Source organism: Eimeria maxima, genomic scaffold (genome assembly GCF_000499605.1).
Source record: "Eimeria maxima Weybridge genomic scaffold, Emw_scaff625, whole genome shotgun sequence".
Lineage (NCBI taxonomy): Eukaryota > Apicomplexa > Conoidasida > Eucoccidiorida > Eimeriidae > Eimeria > Eimeria maxima.
Window position 1 is genome coordinate 1,555 of NW_013563917.1, and position 18,999 is coordinate 20,553.

The window sequence follows — 18,999 nt, forward strand, 5'->3', positions numbered from 1 at the left end:
TTTTTTTTTTTTTTTTTTTTTTTTTTTTTTACGGCTTTTTTCTTCTCTGTTCCTTTTCTCTCGCCTTACCAAACTCGTCAGGCGCATCTCCAGAAAAGTTGTTCGAGGTTTCTTGATTTTCTTGAATTTGTGGGATCCGAACTGCCACGCCATCTCGTGTGTCGATGGCTGCAGTTCGCAGTTGCGGGTGCTCTAACACCGCGTGGAGATCAGGGCGGAAAGATCCGCCCAAGTCCACGCGGCAGACTAATTGCAAAACAGACGCTGCCTCTGGGTTGAACTCGACTTTGGGGTTGCAGAGGTACTCCACAATTGCAGCATCGGACTCGCCTTCCCTCTGAAGCAAGCAGACGGTTAGAGCAGAAAGCACCAGTAAAAAGAAGCGTCTGCTACAGCAGTTAAGTTTCAACGTTTGGTGCAACTCCACGCATGGAGGACTTCAACTCATACATGTGTATGCATGACAGAGTTCTCCAAGCGCACCTGCAGCACAGGTTTCCACCAGACCCTGTACTTGAGCTTATACGCCACTCTGTAGGCCTGCCAAAGCGCCTGTTCTTTCGTGATACCCCCCATGATAGAAAGCGTTCCCGTGGGGGACAATAGAGCAGTGCATGCAGGTCGCTGCATTCTGAACACAACAGGTTGAGAGGATCCGGGCCCCAGCTCCGACTTGGGGAGGCTTCGCGCGATCAGCAGCAGCTCAGAACGGGAAAAGCCACGGGCACAAAGACGAACGCTCAGCCACAAATTGGTGATAAAGGCTGAGGGGTTTAGCTGGCCTATCAAAGGCAACGGAATGGGTTTGGGAGGCAATTCCAGAGCCACCGGCCCTGCTTCCCCACTTGCGGGGGGGACAGGCACAAGGCTGCGCATTATATCTGAACCTGCTGATGTTGCTTTCCTCCCCTCCAAAATCCACCGCTGAACGCTCAGCTCATTTTGAGCACCCCGCCTTCCATGTGGCCTATGCTTCCTGTCGTGGACAGACCCTTCAACCAGACGATGCTTCAGCCGCCAGAAGGGAGTTTTGCAGGGAGTACATAGCCGTCATGTCCAAGGGGAAACAGAACGAAGGGCTCAGATTTGAATTCATGTACAGGAGCTTGGGGCAGGCTTCAATATAGTGAAAAGGCTAGTACATCGACTGTAGTGAACAGCAGGCCCAGCTGTTACAACGTATCTCTTAAGTAGCTCAACCTGCTGCACACTCAGCACCAATAAGCTAGACTCAGCAAATCTCTGCTAATACCACTTGAATAAGGAAATAATCACTCTTAAAACATATTCGTGTCCATATTATCCAGGAAAAGCCCAGAATAATAGAATTGACCGGTTCCCTCCCCTCGGAGAGGGTCTGAGGCAAGACAACTGCGTTAGCCTCACGGTCAGCCCTGGGTGTAGGCGGGCGTGCACTCGTAACTCATTTGACCTCTTTTCTATCTGAAAAGTTCCAATATATAAGTATTTATATTTCTTGTTTTTCCCTCTCGTGAAATTAGACATTTAAGGTTACCACATGCGCTCAATTGTAGTGCGCGTGCACTACATCGACCCTGGGTGATAGCCTCAGAAACTACGGAAAATTGAGAAATCAGATATGTCGGGGCAAAGATATTAATAGCGTCATTATTAAGGATATTTTGTAGCTTCACTAGAGTCTATGTTGAAGGGAGTCTTAAGATCGTACAAAGTTCTCCATTTCTTGTGGGGCTGCCGAACCGTTTGCCTCATCAGCGCCGGGAGGTATGATCTGCCTAAAGAGTGAAATATTTCCTACATACGGAAGTTGAATATAAATTGAATTTCGGAAGGAAAGCCAAATTAAAGGCGCATCTGTTGATTTGATTCCACGAACCTCCGTTTTCGTCAGGAGAGTCTCCTTGCAACTGCTGCGGTTAAGTCAACCGCGCGCTGCCCCTGAGGAACAACGCGCCTCCAACAAAAACAAACAACATTAGCCACAGACATTAGTCATTATTATAATCAGCAAGGTTTTTGTGTTCTGAGTAATAAATAGTCTATTGTTAGAGTATGCGTGTGCTGGATGGCTCGCTGAGCCTGTCAGCATCTCGTACCCACGCGTAAGCACTCAATTTCAAGTTTTGAGAGCAAAAGCGTGTATATATAGGAGAGTTGCATACTAGATATAAGCATTCATGAGAGGGTTCTTCAATACATTAGAGAGCAAACACTTGTGAACACCAATTCACCATGCAGTGTATGTTGGCGAAGTTCGCAGGCAGCCGAATGCACAGGCGCGAGTTTTACACCGCTTGAACCGAGCACACATCAGTTTGTCTATGCTGTAAGAATGCGTGGTCCACTCGAACAGCCTTTCTGAGCAATTACAGAGTGGACAATAAGGCAGCGAGCCATGCCTATGAAGATGCTGACGTCTGGCCTCGATCTGGTCCATCATTTTCATTGGCACCTGCGTGTAGTTGAATCATTGCACGCATGAACTCAAGTCACGCAGACCATCCATCTGCCTATTGCATTATTTATTGAATTATACTTCATTATTATGAGAATGCAGAAGATGAAGCGGGGGAGGTATGAAACCGATATTGTTAAACATGTGCTAGTCCAGATTCCCTCAGTATTAAAGTAAAGTACGGCACAGGAGTTCATGGGGAAAGGGTGCTGAGTCTAGAGTGTAGAAGCATTTCCAAATGATTCCCTCAGTTTGTTGTATGAAATGCCATCTGCGGATGACTTCTGCAGTTACCGCGGGGTGGAAGCCGGCAACATACACACCCCTGAAAATCCCATGTTTTCTTAGCATTCATGCTTTTGCTTAAGGGCCTTTCAATAAATCAGTATCACCGGTCTATGGGAGGGGAGAGTATGCATATTCCTTGTTTGGTTTTAACGGCACTGTTGTGATGTCCTACGACTGGCGAAAATTAGCTCCATTAGAAGCCGGGTGGGCATTAGCTGCTATTCCTTTAAACAAAGAAGTTTTCTGCAATTTAGGCGGCAGAAAGCACAGTTCAGCAACTCTCTTTTAGGTGCAGGGCGGGGAAGTAGATTCAGGCAGGCGTATCAATGCAGGAGGGTAGCAAAGGGAGGTTAACCAGCCAATTTTGTCAAGGGTTTTACCATAACCCTGTAAATTTCCGCTTTTGCTAGTGTTCACTTTGTTCCAACGAAGTTGATGCGATTGGCCCTGCTGCCACTGCAAATTGTTTCTGTTGCCTTTGACTGTCTCTACGCTCACGACTAACAAGCCACTGTGCAGTTCTGTTCTTGCAGAAGGGAGTCCAAGTTGATGCAACCGCCTTCAGGAACGCGCCCGCCCGCACTAACGGATATCATTTCGTCGGTTTTCGCCGCCCCCGCTCTACTCAGCGTGAGTAGTTCATGCTCCTGTACGTTTCCCAGGGACACAAGGCAAGAACTTCACCTTGCAAAACCATAGCCCAGCTTGAACTGCTTACCAACGCTTTCTTTCTATCTAATTCGGGCTGCTGCGGGGTACTACTGACGACGTCACACCAAATAGGTGGTTAAACGACTCACGGAAAGCGAGTCGCGCAGATTTTCCCTCAAGCAATCGAGCGTCACAAGAGCCCCTGATTGAACCTGCATTCACATGCCATTCGCAGTACAGTGGAACCCGCATTTGCATCTGATGTTAACCTACCTGTTTGGCCTAAAGGCAACAGAAACAGCGACACAGCCCAACATTACTGAATGGGCAAGTCAAGAGGTGCCTCTTACCTTTATCTTTTGAAGTTCTTCTGCCACTTTGGCACAAACCCCTCGTAGGCTTGCACGGGGGTACTTATCTGCATGTTCTTCCATATGCTTAAAACAGTAAAATATTAGAAAACAGGCAGAAGTGCGTTCTCAACGTCCGGGCAAGCTAAATATACTTCTTTGTCACGCTAAACGCATTACGACGTGCCTTGGCCGGCAGCTTCATTCATCGCCTTTGTGTCGTGTGTTGCGGTACTCAGGGACTGTTAACTCTCTTTACCTTCATAGTTCGCTCATCGGCTGCAATGATCCTGAATGTGTAACCATTCAGTACAACTTCAGCTCCAACAAAGAAATCACTGGCTGAGAACTTCCTAGCTGTTTGTGGGTTCTGTAGGTTGGTGGCTTCAAAAAATTTGCCACCAGCCTGTAATCAAGCCGCATCGCATTCACTCTGTCAACTACTGACAACTCACAAGAGCAGACACTAGCAGCCTAGAAGCATGCACACAACCCCCTCAGTTCAACAGAGGTCACTGCATGTATTTTAGGTTGGTTTTGGTCCACCTGATTCTACAGACTCTCTACGCGTGTGTTCTCAGGGGCTGGTACAAACGCGTGACGCCCTACGTGGCCTGAATTGCGTTTTTGATATTCAAAGACGGTAATTTTATCGGTCAACTCGCGAATCGAAATTCTGAACTCCCTGCCTTCATCTTCTTTGCGTGCGCTCACTAACTCCGCCTGCAGTTTTCATGGTTTGTCGAAGTATAGGCCACGTTCAAGGCATGGGGAAGCCACAAACATGAAACCCAAATTTTAAATTTCGTGAATGGACATCTTCCAGGATCTATTGCCCTGAAAAGCTCACTGTCTACGGAAAGCAGCCGGCTACCTCTCCATTCCCAAAACCCTGCTGAAAACTGGTTATGCTTTAGACAGCTGGCTTGCCTTGAAGTTGAGAATGAAATCTTCTCCAAACAGAATCTCACGCTCGTTGGGATGGGGCCGTTTAGGGGTCTGGAAATCAAAAAGAAATCATTCGTCTCACCATGTAATTTTTTATTTGTCGCGGCATGGTACGAACCATTTTTGCATGCTGAGCAACAGGATGACGTTGGCGGTAGGGGGGAAAAGGTAACGAAAGCGAATGCGCAAGCTGCGTTGCGAGAGGTGGCACGAGGCGTGTTGGATTTTTAGTCGTACTATACGCGTGCAACACTGAAGTGTGTCCTCGTCAGTTCCTATGCCGAGGGCATGAGGAGGCCAGGTGACTGGGGGGATTTCCTGTATACGAGTAATCCCACATAACAGGAAAGATGATATCACGTGCCGCATTAGCTTATTGTAGACTAATCTTTTTGTAAGAACAACGGCTAGTATCAGGATATGTATTGCTTCTTACAATTTTCTCCTCCGGTATGATTTCTTGGCCTTGTTCCGTGTTCATGTACTCGCGGTAGAATTGTCGCGTGAATTCGTCGCAGTCATAAATATGAAACTGGCGGCCATAGACGTCTATCTGCTTTCCCACAGTGAAGTCCTCTGGCCTGAGATTTAAGCCTTTCATCAGTTCAGTACTAGCTGTCATCAAAAGCACATTGTAATGCGCTGTAAAGCTCATTCCTTGTGTGTTCTCGGGAAGGTTGTGCTCACGTGTAAAATTCGCTTCGACTCAGCTGACAGTCAGACCACCTCAACTCGCCGAGCTTTTTTGGCAATTTCCCCCTCCTGTGCAAAAATCTAGCATGCCAAATTCAATATGCACTCACAAGCATAATATTTGTGAAGGTGCATACTCTGTAGAGCTCAGAGATGTCAAAATGCTCGCCCGCCTACTACGTGTATTTACTATTGGCCGGTCGGAGATATATGTGCATTACACTGGTTGGACACTGCTTGGCACACAGTTCCATAGAGAAGAGAACAGGCGTTTTGGGCATTGAAAGCGGAAAACTTAGGGGCCTACTACTTTGTAGGAGACTATTGAAGGGGACACCTGGAAAGAATTGATACCTTAGGAAAGTTGAGTAGTTGTCGTAGCCAGAGTTTTTAATCGGACTGATTCTAATCTCCACCGAATCGTCTGTAGGAAGTCACAGTGGGTATCTAAATCTAACGCTCAGGAGCAACACAAATACTGGAACACTGGGACAAACGTAAAATCGTGCGACTTGTATAAACCTTGTAATGACAGCACCTGCGTCTTGATTGACATTGCTTTGCCGCCATAATTTGAAGTAAGACATGGCAAGGAACAACTAATTCGCAGAACCATCTAGCCACCACAAAACCATTAGCATTACCATTTCCTTTCTATTGGCTACTGACCACTGAGGAAATAGTGCAGTTTGTAGTAGGTCCGGCACCCAAAATTTTGCGGGTTTTCCCAGTAGCAGTGAAACACCAAGACTTTGCTGCAGCACAGAAGAGGCACACACGGCAATTGATCTGTTTTCCCGTAACGAGCTGCGCCCTCCTAACTGCCCCGTTATCATTAGCAAAGTCCTGTAGTGGAAGGGGAACGGTTAGGTGGTTATATGCAATCGCTTGCTGGTTCGAGCATCAGACCGGTCGTTCTGCAAGTACTGATCAAGCAGCTTGTTGGAACAGGTGTTGCCTCCGCATGCCTCTGCGAAAGCTCTCGCAGCTCTGATTTCGCTTAGAACTGCTGGCGGCGGTGTACAATTGGGTCTTTGTTTCATCACAAACGCCCGAAAGAAAGTATCATCAGGCAGCTCCACAGCGTCTCCAATATCATGCCCTATGACGAGTTGCAGATGATACAAAATATTCATATTTAGCTCAGTTTTGATTGATTCTCACCAAACGCAAGCGTACAAGAAACGTACATAAGTGGATAAGACTGCTGAGGATTCCATAAGTAGGCAAGTAGTCAATTCAATATACCCACAGAGAATAAAAGGGTTGATGTTTCCTTTACCTGCATTTTTACAGAACCACCGGGTGAATTCATCGCACTCTAGAATCAAGAAGACGCGACCGTATAGCTCCAGTTCAGCACCGAGCTGCATGGGCAACACCAGCGTACATTCAGTGCTAAACCCTCACTCCTAGCCCGGAAGCCTTACACCCTCCTCCGTAGGCATTGAACGCCTTGCACACACCACTGTCCTCTCAGCTCCCACTGTTCTAAATGAATAAATACCCTCCCAGTTCCTTCAGCCAACCTTTAAATCTGTGAAGGTGACAAAACCGCTGCCGTCTGCTCGCGGCATCTTGTGCCGTTTCAAAATAGGCCCCTGTCGCGTTTCACCGTAGTCCGTCGTTGACTCGTACACGCTTAGAGTTCCGTCCTCTAGATAAAAGGAAATGATGCAGAAACGCCGTCTGCTGTTCTCAACTGCATTGCCGCTGAAAGGCTCTTGGTAGAAAGCGAAGAAACGCAAGGCTTGGCGGTCATGCTTTAGCCATGCAGGTTCTTGTTTAGGCCTGGGACAAGCGGACAGAACAAGCCTCGTTGGGCAGTACGCACGTGAACAGCTAAAGAACCACAACAATTCGAAAATTCCAGTTTCATGCAAGGCACCACAACTGTAAAAGGAGGCATTCACCGGTATGATCGGCGCGCGGCTTCTTTTGCACATCTCCTTTCATCGTGAGTAAGGTGGTGATCCTCTCGGTCCTCCTGACCTCTATGACTGAGTAGCGTCCATTCCTAAGTGCAACTTCAGACACCCATCTGCGTGCGTCGCCGCTGTCCGTCGATCTTCATCTTTCAGTGGCTGTACTGTTCACTGTAACTTCAGGACAAGAAACATCTTGGGTCACTGACCTGTTCCGTGAGCTCTAAAGGTGGAGGTTTCTGCCGGTCTTGTCTGCCTGATGTTGTGTAGTTGAGGGTTTGTCTTTTGAAATACTTCTCACGGGAGAAGTGCTCCAGTTGCTGCTGCTGCTGTTTGATGCTGAATGGTACACAGAGGGAAAATACTTGTTGACCTGAGAACAGCGAAGGTCTCTGAAGATCCATTTTGCCGGGCTTTCTGAAGTCTGCCTTCTCTAGGCGTGTCAATCTGATCGCGGTTGCAGATCGAAGGCTGAACCCCCCGAAGGTCACCTCCCTCAGCTCGTTCGGATGCCGCCCGAGCAGACTGCTTTAGTTCGTTCCACTTGGAATAATCAATCTAGTAGCAGTTGACGGAGCTAAGCAAATTAACCCTTTCTGTACTTCTTTTGCATTTACTGGCCAGCTCAGCTGCCAGTAGCAGGAGGTGTTCAGCTGATCGCCGCTGTGCCCGGAATACATGAGAGCTCTCCCTCCTGCCTCCAACTCTCCAGCAAAAAGTACCTCTTAAAAGCCTTTTTTGTCTCCGAAGAACTCGTTGTAGTACACCACCCATGCATTTGTCTCGAAGGATTAACAAAGGGGCTGCGGCCTGTCCATGCCGCACGAGCCGCTCTTGCCGGTCACATCAGCAATCGACGTGGTAAGGCTTGTCAAATAGATGTGCAATTCAATTGTTTTCTCAAACAGCAGTAGCACCTGCAACTATTAGTCGAAGTTGTGCACCGTAGTTTTCGCCACACTGTCACTGCCCTGCGTACACCCCCTGGCGTTCGTACCCAGTGCCGCTCGGTCGCTCCCTGATTGTAACCGTAATGATGAACGAATTTAAACAACAGCTTTGAAGTAAACGCCGAGTCACAAAAAGCGAACTAAGTTTGTTTTGAGGCGACTCCACACACCCGCCCTCCTAGAGTCTCTATGCACAACACACAGTATGTATGCGCAAATGCACGAAAGCTGTTGGCAGACACTATACTGTTCATCCATATGTAAGTAAGAACAAGCGAACTAAGTCTGTCTTGAAGCCTTTCCTCAAAGCCTTCCTAATAATACTACTACAGTCTCTACAGCTCTGTATGCACCACACTCTGCATAGATGCGTATGTGTGTATACTATTGTGACAGATACATATTATCTATACGGTTCATGCACCTGGAAGTCTTGGCAACACACGTCCACAATCCTAAAGCCACATTCGCAACTTAGACCCCACATGAGTGAATTCTGCCTCGTAGTTCACCATGGCTACATAGAGCAGCAAGCTGACAATCTGCAGGATAATTGAAGCTGCTGCAGGCTATAATGCACAACTGCCAAGTGTACGGTGTACGGCGAAACAATACGTAGTCATGTAAAGGGGAAAGCATGCAACGTTGGTTTGCGCGAACCACAACCCACGACAAGTGCAACCCCCACAAATCCCTTTGTATACTTCCCCATGAAATCAGGAAATGCCACAAACAGACAACGCCTTCAAAATCCCGCAGAGGCGAAATAGCTAAAATGGTATGAAACAATATAAAATGTGATTAAAGAAGATAAAAGGGGTAAATTGCGGTGCCGTTTAACGCCAAATAGGAAACTGTACCGTTGCCGCCACGTTCCTACAGTGCTGCTCGCATTGAAACTGAAGTAGGGGTTCCCTCGCGAAGCCAAACCCTAAAACCCGAAGCCCTAAACCCTGTGGAGTACTTTCCGGCACAGCTTTTTCCTTGGATTCTCACCACCTTCGGCGGGGGCTGCATAGTGCACTTCTTCCCCAACAGCACTGAAAAAAGCGCTGTCTAAGAGCCCCTGTGGTGACTCGGAGTTACTCGCTTGCTCTGCGGTTGGTGCGTCTTGGGTTTGTGAGAGAGGCAGCCCAGTGATATTGTGCTCTAGGTAGCTGGCTTGGCTCTCCTGTGTGCAGTCAGTTTCGCTAATCTGACAGTTTGCTGGCCGCATACTATCAGCTTGTGATTCCCTTCGTATCCCTCCTTCTGCATGAATAGATGAACGGGGGCGAAACGAATCCCAATCCGGTCGTGCATCTGTCCTTATCTCCACGTCGATCGTTCTAGACTGCGACGCGTCTGCTGCAGGCTGAGCAAATCGTTGCTCCAGAGTCTTGGCTGCCTTTATCACTTCCGCTTCCGTTGCACTTTGACTGGAAATCAGAATGTTGAGGTGCTGTCGCATCAGGCGTGCCACTTCTGTGTCTGTGAGCTGCAGTTCTGCGGAGTCGCGCGTCTCAGGTGGAGCGTCATCTGGTGCAACCCCTCCAGTTCTGTTCCTGCTCAGAAGCTTCTGAAGCACCACGTGTAACTTACAGTCAAAAAAAAGTTGTCTATACACTTGCCGTGAGGACTGCGGCTGATGCACAGCCGTTGGGTCTGCATTGGAAGGGCCCGGCTGTGATATATTGCAGCTCAATTCAAGCCCAGAAGACGCATGCTGAGATATGTCGCTGTCACAAACTGCCGTGTAAGGGGCCTGCTCCCGATTGTTTGCCATCTGAATGGGGGCGCGAGGGGGGTGGCGGGCCTCTGCAGATTTTTCTGCCGCAAACAGCTGCTCTGGCACGGGATTAAGAACTCCGGTACAACTTGCGCTACTAAATCCCATGAAAATGCAGGTGCTCAACGAAATTACATACTTGACTCAACAACGCCGATTCCCCCATCGTCTCAGCACACTAGTTGAAGAGGTAGAGAGTAATTTGTCGTTTACGCGAGTTGTCAGCTGCAGTGAAGGCGAAGAGAAGTGAAATACGAATTCCTCTCACTTCTCATGGTGAATTAAAACAAGTCACCACAAAGATAGGCAATCATATCAACCTCACGACGTAACAATATCAACTGTGACTCTGTCACAGAACGGCTGAAGGCAACTGCAGAGATTTGCTGTGCTTCGAGGCCGCCTCCATGACAAGCTTACGACCAGGTAATCCTAAATCAACAGTAGAAGTCCTTGGAAGTGAACTATAAACACACTCTTGATATTCTTTAATACCTGTGTCAAACTGGGTCTGGGGGGCCCTTAGGGCTCCTTTGGGGGGCCTCGTGCACTGAACCCGGCCAAGGTCATTCACGCGCTGCTGCTGCAACTCCACAGAAGTGAATTTTGAAGGAATATATGTTTCCAATTTATGAGCCAGTAGAAGACAACACACCCATGAATTCATTGCAGCCGATCTTGCATTAGTCACCACCCTCCGTTAGCCGGATCGGTTTACATGTCGAATGTTTCATTTAAACCAAATTCTCTAGTAAGTCGTTATAATCAGCGTTGTATCAGGAAGGAGGAAGGGCTATATTTGATGTCGCTCCCACATATTTTGCTCATGGGTCCGTTTGTGTCTTCTTCCGCTCCTGCATTGTCACCAACACGGCTCACCTCCACGACGACGAGGCGAATTCTTGCTGGACCTTTACGGAATCTAGGTCGCAGTTCGTATGAAACATCGAGGGAATTTAAACGTTGCACTGCTGCATTTCTTACCCGAAACAAGAAACCAGCCGATGGGCTGCCTGCCTTGCCCTGCAGCGGAATCTCCTTCAGCTGCACTTCCGGTGTATCTCTACAACAACTGAGTATCCAGATTTCGCGCCAGCTCAGTTCTGCTACTGGTGCTGCAGCGAATGATTCGTTTTCTGCTTCAGAAAAGGACACAGACACCCCCACCTTACCCCACGACTTGAGGGTGTCTACGCAGCCTCGTACGTCCAAGGACGAAGTACTATCTGCTTTAGAGGCAGTTAAGAGAAGCGCAGATTCCGGCTCTCTCTACATATTGGAGACTGTAGGGTTGGTTGCACTGCCACAGGCTGTTACTGCACCGACATAGCAGACAGAATCCACTGGTTGCAAAATGCTGCACGCAGTTGAGAATGTGTGTGTTGCGTTTCACTGGATGTAAACGGCAAGATTCTTTGCTTGCTAAGGCCCCGGCAGTCGCCTGGAGTTAAGAACATGGCGTTTCTGGACTGGGTGCTGTAGTGCTGCCTTCTGTCGTGGCGACTAGTGCACAAATATATTTTTCTTTGCTTGGGCTGCAGCGTCTCGCAGAGGCCTTCCCTGAACATGCAGAAGCGAATGCCAAAGTGGCAGCCATTCGCGACTTGGCGCAACATATTGAGCAGCTAAGACAGGAGAAGGCTCGTGTAAGCTGCATGGACCTGAATAACGCCGATACCAGCCGCCTCTAGCTGATTACCTCTTTATTGAGGACTTTTAAGCTCTATTCCTGTAAAATATAGGTAATATATAAAACCTATCATGGAGGTTGACGTATTTTTTGAGACTTGCTGCGATGTGTAGCACAGCTCGCGATGTTCCGCCACCAGACACCCAAGGAGATCCGCAGCGAATATATACAAATGATGCTCACAGGCCTTTTCACAGGTCTTGCCGCGGCTATCCACCCAATATTTTTTGTTGTAAGTCGGACAGGAGCAGATCTTAAATGCTTTTCTTGGTTATACACTGTTTAGAAGACTCACCAGACAGATGCACAGACACCACTTCCCCAGTTGTACTGCATCTGCTCTTGTGCCACCTCAGGGCACCATAGGTGGACTGATCCGAATGCGTCGCACGAAACGAGCTGAAGTCGACCGAGACGGTATGCCTAACATAGGTTGCAGCATCTGCAACTTTGAGTGCAATTGGCGGCATTTTCTTGTGCTGATTGGGGTGCGCTTGCTGTCTGTGGTTGCAGAAGGAACGAAGAAGATGGAGGAACTTAATCGGACTGTGAAAGAGAGAAGGGCTGTTTTAAAGGAACACGTAGATGCACTTTTTGAGCTTCTGAGCCGTTAGACACTTCAAACAGCTGTGAGAAGACGCAAGACATTGTGCGCTTCCCTCCCTAAAAAGGTAGGGGACTGCACAGGGTGTTGTGGAATGTACGTCGGAGCATATTACCGAAAATGAAAATATTGTATAATGACCTGCGGGTTCATCCGATTTCTTGGTGTGCATGTGACTATCTTGAGGTCAACATTTGTGCTATGGCAAGCTGGCACTAATGGCTTGAAGTTGCTCTTGTCCCCAGTTTGACCTGTACTGGCTGCTGAGCACTACAATCCCTTTTTAGGGAACGCCATGTGAAAACAAATCGAAAGCAGTTAAAATTGAGCATTAGATTATTCGTAACGTAGGCTTCTCTGGTGAATATAGTGTCTTTTGCAGCGACATTCCTGCAAAAAGGTAGGCACCACCACGGCACAACCACTGGAGGTCACTCAGCTTGCGTGTTGGCCTTACTCGGCGTGTGTCCATACAGCGGAGGGTGAGGGAGCATTATCAGACAAACAACAAACTCCTGCAGGAAACCGCAACTTCGCTTCTGAAACGCAACAGTTTGCTTAAGGTTTCTATTTCGAAGCAGTAAACAAACTGTAAACATTTGTCATCTTTCAATCTGGAGGGAATTTTAAACATGGCCGACAGAACCGCTCACCGCGGATCAGGCGAGTTCCATTTTTGCAGTACATCGCAATTCTTCAGGCTCCCAGTATCCATTTACCCCTCGTATTTTCAGCTCCCGCAGACCGCCGATGTGTCAGGGGTTGTGGAGGGAACAACGAAAAATTTGCACCAGAGCGAGCTGGTTGTGAAACTGCACGAGCCAATGATGAACAACAGGACACGACGACAGCCATCTCGAATACGTTCGAGAAACAGCAGTACAGTCTACGACGTGGTGGGTGAACTGGTAAAAAGGCGTGTGTCGCCAAGCTCACAATACTTCATGGTTGAAGCATCAGGAAACATAGATGTCGCCAGTTTACTAGGCATTATTGCAGCCTTAACACGAGAGCTCGAGTCAAAAAATGTATACATTGAATCGAATGTGCGCAAGATGGCAGGTGAGACTCAGACTCCACCTTCTCTAAAGCTTCCGCTCGCTGACCCTGCTTGCAGCGCTTTCCGACGCCCTTGAACGGGCGCTGTGCTTTGAAACCTTGTGGGCCCGCATCCACCTTGCTGAATGGACGGTTGCAGTTGGCATTTCGTTGTTTGCCTTCTGCGTGTACCGTGCAGTTCTCTGTTGAGGCCGACAGAGGCATGCATGCATGGAGCTGAGAAGGCCTCGCTCAATCACACCGAGGTCTCCCCAAATACGTACTTAGCTCGCAGGTGTAGGGATGCTGCATACCTTTTTTTCTTTCGCAAATCTCTCTTGTGTCGTACGAAGCACTTGGTGGAAGGGAGAATAATGAGACAAATCGTTGCTGTTACATGCTGCAGGAGGATACTGTGCAATTGCTGCCGACAGCCAGAAAGGACACTGTAGATTTCTTTAGTGGGGTTACTTGATACAGGCATGCGTACAACCTGGACATTCTTTGTGGCCTCCGCTCTCTCGGCAGCAGAAGCCACCACGGAGACGCAGTACCACACCGGAGAAATACAATAACGACAGCGACCCTCCACCTTATAGGAATATGACCGTCCCTCACCACTACAGAGCCTGTGGGAAGCATGCAGAATATATCACTTGAGCAAAGTACAAATGCAAGCCAGTTTCTATTGTCTTTCCTGCACAGAGTTTATTACGACTATTTTGTAGATACATCTACAGCTAGTAAGAACTGCCGTATTATTCCTAACCGTTGGAGGGCATCAACATCTAATCATAGGGCTGCATTATCTTTTCTTTTGCATGGTTGTTGAGGAGGGTTCACAGAAGCTGGAAGGCAAATTCCGACGGTTCGGGTTGTTGGTAACGAAACAACACAAAGGCTATACGCTTACGTGTGATTAGTAGAAGATGTAAGGTTGCATGTTGTATCAAAACGAATCATATAATAGGATATGAGCGAGTGATGATGAGCAGACGATCAATTCTGCCGGACAAACGAGCGCAACTGAACAGCATACACTAGTAGATGGCCTTTAGAACAGTCGTCATTTTTACTGCATTTTAGGTGTCATACTCTTTTTAAGGCCTCATATGAAGAATAACAGAGTACAACGCACTTCTTGTTCCGAATGTCCATGGTTTTGCGTTGTCAGCCCATATTCCAAAAGCTGCATGCCTGCTACTTGCGTGCTGCCTGTGCCGATACATATAAAGTATACACTCCGCTCACCTAGTTTTCCAAGCTCCTCACTGAATGACGGCAGATAGTGGCTTTGCTGTCCTTTCGGCAGGGTCGGGGCATTGGGTGTGGAGGGCGTGACGCGCGACGATTGCCTCTAGACAAAACATAATAAGCCAGTTAGATAAGATCTACTTATAAACACTTTTCAGGTTCTATTTGTTTCTAATATTCTATTTCATCGCTTCCTTCTGCCAGGATGCCTCGGTGGCGAACGTTTCGTTTTGTACCAGTGCACAGAGCCTGTTTCAGGCGGACCAGCGATGGGCCAGCGTTTCTCTGTATAAATCTGAGAAGATAAGTAAGCATGCGCCTGTTAAATTCTTAATTATAAGGTTGCAGTTTAATAAATTTTCTTATCTAGAAAACAATAAGTTCAATTTGTATTCCGTTATTCAAACGACAGAGCACGCCCTGATTGTGGTAGAGAGCAGTGCCAGGCACTACCAAATGGGGCAACCGTTTGCTCGGGATTCTATGCAGAAGCAGCCAATGGCATCTATGTTACGAGTCAAAATAATAAATATGGCTACAATTTGGTGATGCAGGGCAATAGCTAGAGATTAGATAGTTTTCATGGGAAGGTATGGATGGGGTTCGCTTTCCATTTAAGACAATGCGCAAACACGATACAGGCCTGTTACTGGTTACTGCCCCGGCGCGCTTACGGCAAACAAAACACGCAGTACACTTCCTTTCAGACTTTACAAATATAACTTCTGTGGAATTATAATAATGTAACAACAAGTGAAAATAATGATGGTATTGACCAAAGTGTGATCAATAGGGGCTATTCGTTTGTGTACAGGATTGTCTGAAGCCGCCTCGTCGAACCCAGTGGCACTTCAGGGGGCCTCGCGGCAGCCTCCAGCTCCCATATTTTAACCTCCAGCTTTTATAATTAGTTGGCCGATTTTCCGACTAAGTTTACATTTTCTTCATAGAATTGAGCAATTGTCAAGCGGAGTTGCGGCCACGAGAAACTCAAACGCAGTTTTGGCTACCTGCCAGCAAATGCGGCATGGGCTCGCGACTGTTCTTGCGTTAGCAGTTGACGTATCTCTAATGACCCTAATCCCCTGGCGTTCACTCAGTAGAAACCAACAACTTGACTTTATTTCATTTGATGCTGAGTGTCTACATAGACACACCTGCGTACGCAGCACTTCAAGCATGCATGCGCCCTAGAGCGTTGGGGGGGCAGAAACAGGCTCTGTAGGCCACCATGCATCACGACAGGGAAGACGTCTCGCAGCTGAGAGTTGCAGCAGAGAGAAATGCAAACGAGGAGATTCTTGGAGATAAAATAAGCGAGCCGGAAGATGACGACGAAGGGGTTGTGGACGAACCCAAAGGCGTGCAACTGTTTGACTTTGACGCCTACGGAAGGAAAATCGGAAGGCAAAAGGTTAGAAGAGATCTGCCTGAAAGTAGCTTGTAGCTAAAAGGCTCCGAAAGCTCCCAATACTGCTTCGGACCTCCTGATGGAAGCTTCAAACACGTTCGAGCTGCCCCTGTGCGAGTGTTTCTAGCAGCACTTGACGGGAGTGTCAGTGTCTTGAATTTCCTATTCGAAATGGAATTGACACAGACTGCGTGTTGTATGCGGAAGTGCCGTGCCTGCAGTACGAAGCCACATTCGGAAGCTCCAGCGAAAGCAGCAGCAGCGAAGCTAGCAGCAGTTCGGAGAGCAGCACTAGCACCACCAGCAGCAGCAGCGAGAGCTCAGGCACGTTTGAGTTTGACGATGAGGACTTCGATGAAATTGACCGCGTGAGGTCCCGTGGTTCCCGCATCACACAACCGGAGCAAAGGCCATTCAGGAATCTCGGATCTACTGGCTGTGCTGCTGCAATATTGATAAGCTCCACTGGACAAGGCGGATAGTGCTCTTCTTTCTTTGAATGTTTTTCAGCTGAGGCGAGAACGTCGGTCGAAGGCGTTAGACCCTATGGACCGCCGGCGAATGTGGGAATCATCCTTTTTCATCAACTCGTTCATGAACCTCGAGACAAAGGAGCAGTACTTTTTCTACTCCATCACTTTTGGGCACGTCAACAGGTAAGAATAGTGAGTGGAGGCTTATGCGTGCGTATGCTTGCCTGTGGGATCTGCTTTTGGACTGCTTCATTTCTGGGCAAATGATCATCCGGACCTTTGCAGAACTTCTCCGCGGTCCTAATTTGTCCCGACATCTCTGAACTTAGACTCACTTTATGTGATAAAATGTGCGCAGAAAGAGAGTCATTCGAGGTTCCTTACGCCGTCGCTTTTTGTTTACCCCTGGTTACAGACTGGGGCCGGGGGAATACCGTCCTTTGGCGGCTCCTTTGGTTGTGTGGCCGTTGAAGGTCTTTTTGCTCCCATACAACCAACTACACAACTTTTGCATTACTGTCGAGCAGTGGAAAATAAGCGACTTCTCGTTCAATAGTCTCTACGCTTCGGCGCGGCTTACCCTCAAGGAAATCATTGACATGGAGCCCGAGTTTCAGCTCCTCCTAAAACGCCGACTCCCAGGCAGCAAACGTAGTTACGAAGTACACAAGATGCGGGTAAGTCGTTCTGAACATGCAGAACAGGTGCCGCTTGTCGTTGATTCCGTTTCCAAGTTGACCAGCCTCTCCAGAATGCTCATATGCGGGCTTGTATAGACTCTGAAGGCCTCGGCGTTCATGGCTGGTTCGTCGATGCGCAGGTGTCTCTTCAACTAAACGAGGTGTTTGACATTGACATGGTTTTCGACAGTTGGTGGTTTCTGCCGGACAAGAAAATGCCGCCGAAGCTTCAACAGCATGCTAAGGCACTCTCTCTCAATGTTCCCGTTCAGGGAAGGTAAGGATTATCAACGTATTTCACGCGCATTCTTTTGCATTGCTGAATTGGCACTTGAGTAGTGGGCTGATTCTTCTAATGTCATTTGCCTAAGCTGAGATACTGTAGCATTTACCGTTACGCACTCAGTTATTTTGACCCTCCATACGTGCCATGCTGATGGGTTGAGTTAGCTTGAGTGTCTACTGCTGTTTCAGGTCAGCGCAGCGTTCGGTAGCCAGGACGCATACCAGCAAGAACAACTACTGGTCATACGCTGGATTCTTTTCTTTTCGCGGCACACTTCCATCGCTTAGTAATCAGTACATTGTTGTTACGGTGAGGTGGCAAGAAGATCTTTTAGTTCCTCAGGAAAAACATAGCCACAGATGTAGCCATACCTGTATCTTCGCCTCTGCTGAGGAATCACTGCACCCTTGGGTACTGCAGGTTAGGACGGCATGCATGTCTTGCGGACAGATGCGTGCGCCAACAGGTGGCTTGTCAGTTCGAACGCCAGTGGTATCGCCCTCCGCTACAACTCGGCGTCTGCATCATGTCACTGAAGTCTGTTACGACGTACCCATTATTCAGGTAAGTCTCTTCGCTACCGCGGGCTGTCAGCATGCCGCTGGTGGTGAGTGCAACATACATAGGTTGTCAGCCGCCCTTTGAGGAATTCTGAGGTGACCATTTCCGTGTTGAGGACAGTGACAAGGTGAGTTCTCCTTACGTGCATATGTTGTTTGGTCTTGGGCTGATTGATTTGCATCCAGAGGAGTCGTCAAGAAACTTACTACGAACCCCAGCAAATTTCAACAAGGGGAAATTATTGGCAATATTCGATGCTTCGTGAGGTCTGTCGGAGTTTTGGGTTATGAGAACGTCCCTTTCCGACCAATGCAGACCGTTGCAGGCACTGCGCTTGTAACGCAGCTAAACCTAAAAGAACAGTATCTTGTCGTGAGGTGAGGTCTCAACCGCCATTGGTTTTTTCGGATTCTCAGCTCTTTACCTAATGGGCTGAAACCTAGAACTCGTGCTTTATTCTGTTTTTGTCTCTTGTCCCACGCTTGTTTGCTGTGTTTCGCCCTCTTCCTCCTATACTCACTCTCTGCCTGTCCATCTGGCTTGTGTCTGTAAGCTAGTGCTCGTTTGGCGTTCTGTCCACCTGTCTGACTGCTGTCCATGTGTGTTCGCTCGCTTTCGACAGAGTTTTTAAGTGTGAAAACCTTCCTGTCGCCAATGCTGATTCGTTCAGTTCTAACCCGATGGTGAAGGTATGCTAGGCAAGCCCTCGGTTGTCTTGTTTTCCACTTGCTAGTTCCTGCAGCCTGTACCATTAGAGCCACTTTGTACGAAGCATATGCTGTCCACCTGCTGTGCTGCCTGAGTGCCATTTAGGTAAAGTGGGATGGGATGGTCAACTCAGGGGCGAGACGGGAAAATACGCTCCGCCCGGTGTTTAATCAGAGCTTTTATTTTCCAGTGAGGCTTTTAGACCCAAGGGAAAGGACAAGCCCCATATTTCGGAAGGTACGGTGTACTTCGTGCTTTTTGCAATATATATATATATATATATA

General features: G+C 48.0%; 5 protein-coding genes across 5 annotated transcripts in view; 2 read left to right on the forward strand and 3 right to left on the reverse strand.

The window, feature by feature from the left end:
• The window catches only part of EMWEY_00039300 (Chromosome I, complete genome, related), a gene marked incomplete at both ends in the record, with an annotated part of 1,521 nt that extends 645 nt beyond the window's left edge, over window positions 1-876 (reverse strand). The window contains 2 exons of the mRNA XM_013478723.1: window positions 70-337; window positions 484-876. Of these exons, the coding sequence (XP_013334177.1) occupies window positions 70-337; window positions 484-876 (661 nt within the window). The remainder of the gene's footprint in view (window positions 1-69; window positions 338-483) is intronic.
• A 3,756-nt stretch (window positions 877-4,632) lies between these two features.
• On the reverse strand, window positions 4,633-7,696 carry EMWEY_00039310 (EF-hand domain-containing family member C2, related; the record flags this gene model as incomplete). The annotated part of the gene is made up of 8 exons (XM_013478724.1): window positions 4,633-4,725; window positions 4,912-4,992; window positions 5,111-5,289; window positions 6,037-6,122; window positions 6,277-6,469; window positions 6,650-6,734; window positions 6,897-7,088; window positions 7,502-7,696. 8 exons carry the CDS (start codon window positions 7,694-7,696, stop codon window positions 4,633-4,635), a joined length of 1,104 nt encoding a protein of 367 aa, XP_013334178.1.
• A 1,492-nt stretch (window positions 7,697-9,188) lies between these two features.
• On the reverse strand, window positions 9,189-10,007 carry EMWEY_00039320 (hypothetical protein, conserved; the record flags this gene model as incomplete). The annotated part of the gene is made up of 1 exon (XM_013478725.1): window positions 9,189-10,007. One exon carries the CDS (start codon window positions 10,005-10,007, stop codon window positions 9,189-9,191), a length of 819 nt encoding a protein of 272 aa, XP_013334179.1.
• A 1,376-nt stretch (window positions 10,008-11,383) lies between these two features.
• On the forward strand, window positions 11,384-13,917 carry EMWEY_00039330 (hypothetical protein, conserved; the record flags this gene model as incomplete). Its single annotated transcript, XM_013478726.1, has 10 exons — window positions 11,384-11,396; window positions 11,562-11,656; window positions 11,819-11,932; window positions 12,057-12,117; window positions 12,214-12,309; window positions 13,039-13,200; window positions 13,265-13,366; window positions 13,422-13,464; window positions 13,542-13,639; window positions 13,823-13,917. 10 exons carry the CDS (start codon window positions 11,384-11,386, stop codon window positions 13,915-13,917), a joined length of 879 nt encoding a protein of 292 aa, XP_013334180.1.
• A 1,910-nt stretch (window positions 13,918-15,827) lies between these two features.
• EMWEY_00039340 (C2 domain-containing protein, putative) lies at window positions 15,828-18,705 on the forward strand (the record flags this gene model as incomplete). The annotated part of the gene is made up of 8 exons (XM_013478727.1): window positions 15,828-16,010; window positions 16,229-16,375; window positions 16,518-16,663; window positions 16,839-17,157; window positions 17,301-17,437; window positions 17,867-18,010; window positions 18,193-18,384; window positions 18,630-18,705. 8 exons carry the CDS (start codon window positions 15,828-15,830, stop codon window positions 18,703-18,705), a joined length of 1,344 nt encoding a protein of 447 aa, XP_013334181.1.
• Between the last annotated feature and the right edge of the window lie 294 nt (window positions 18,706-18,999).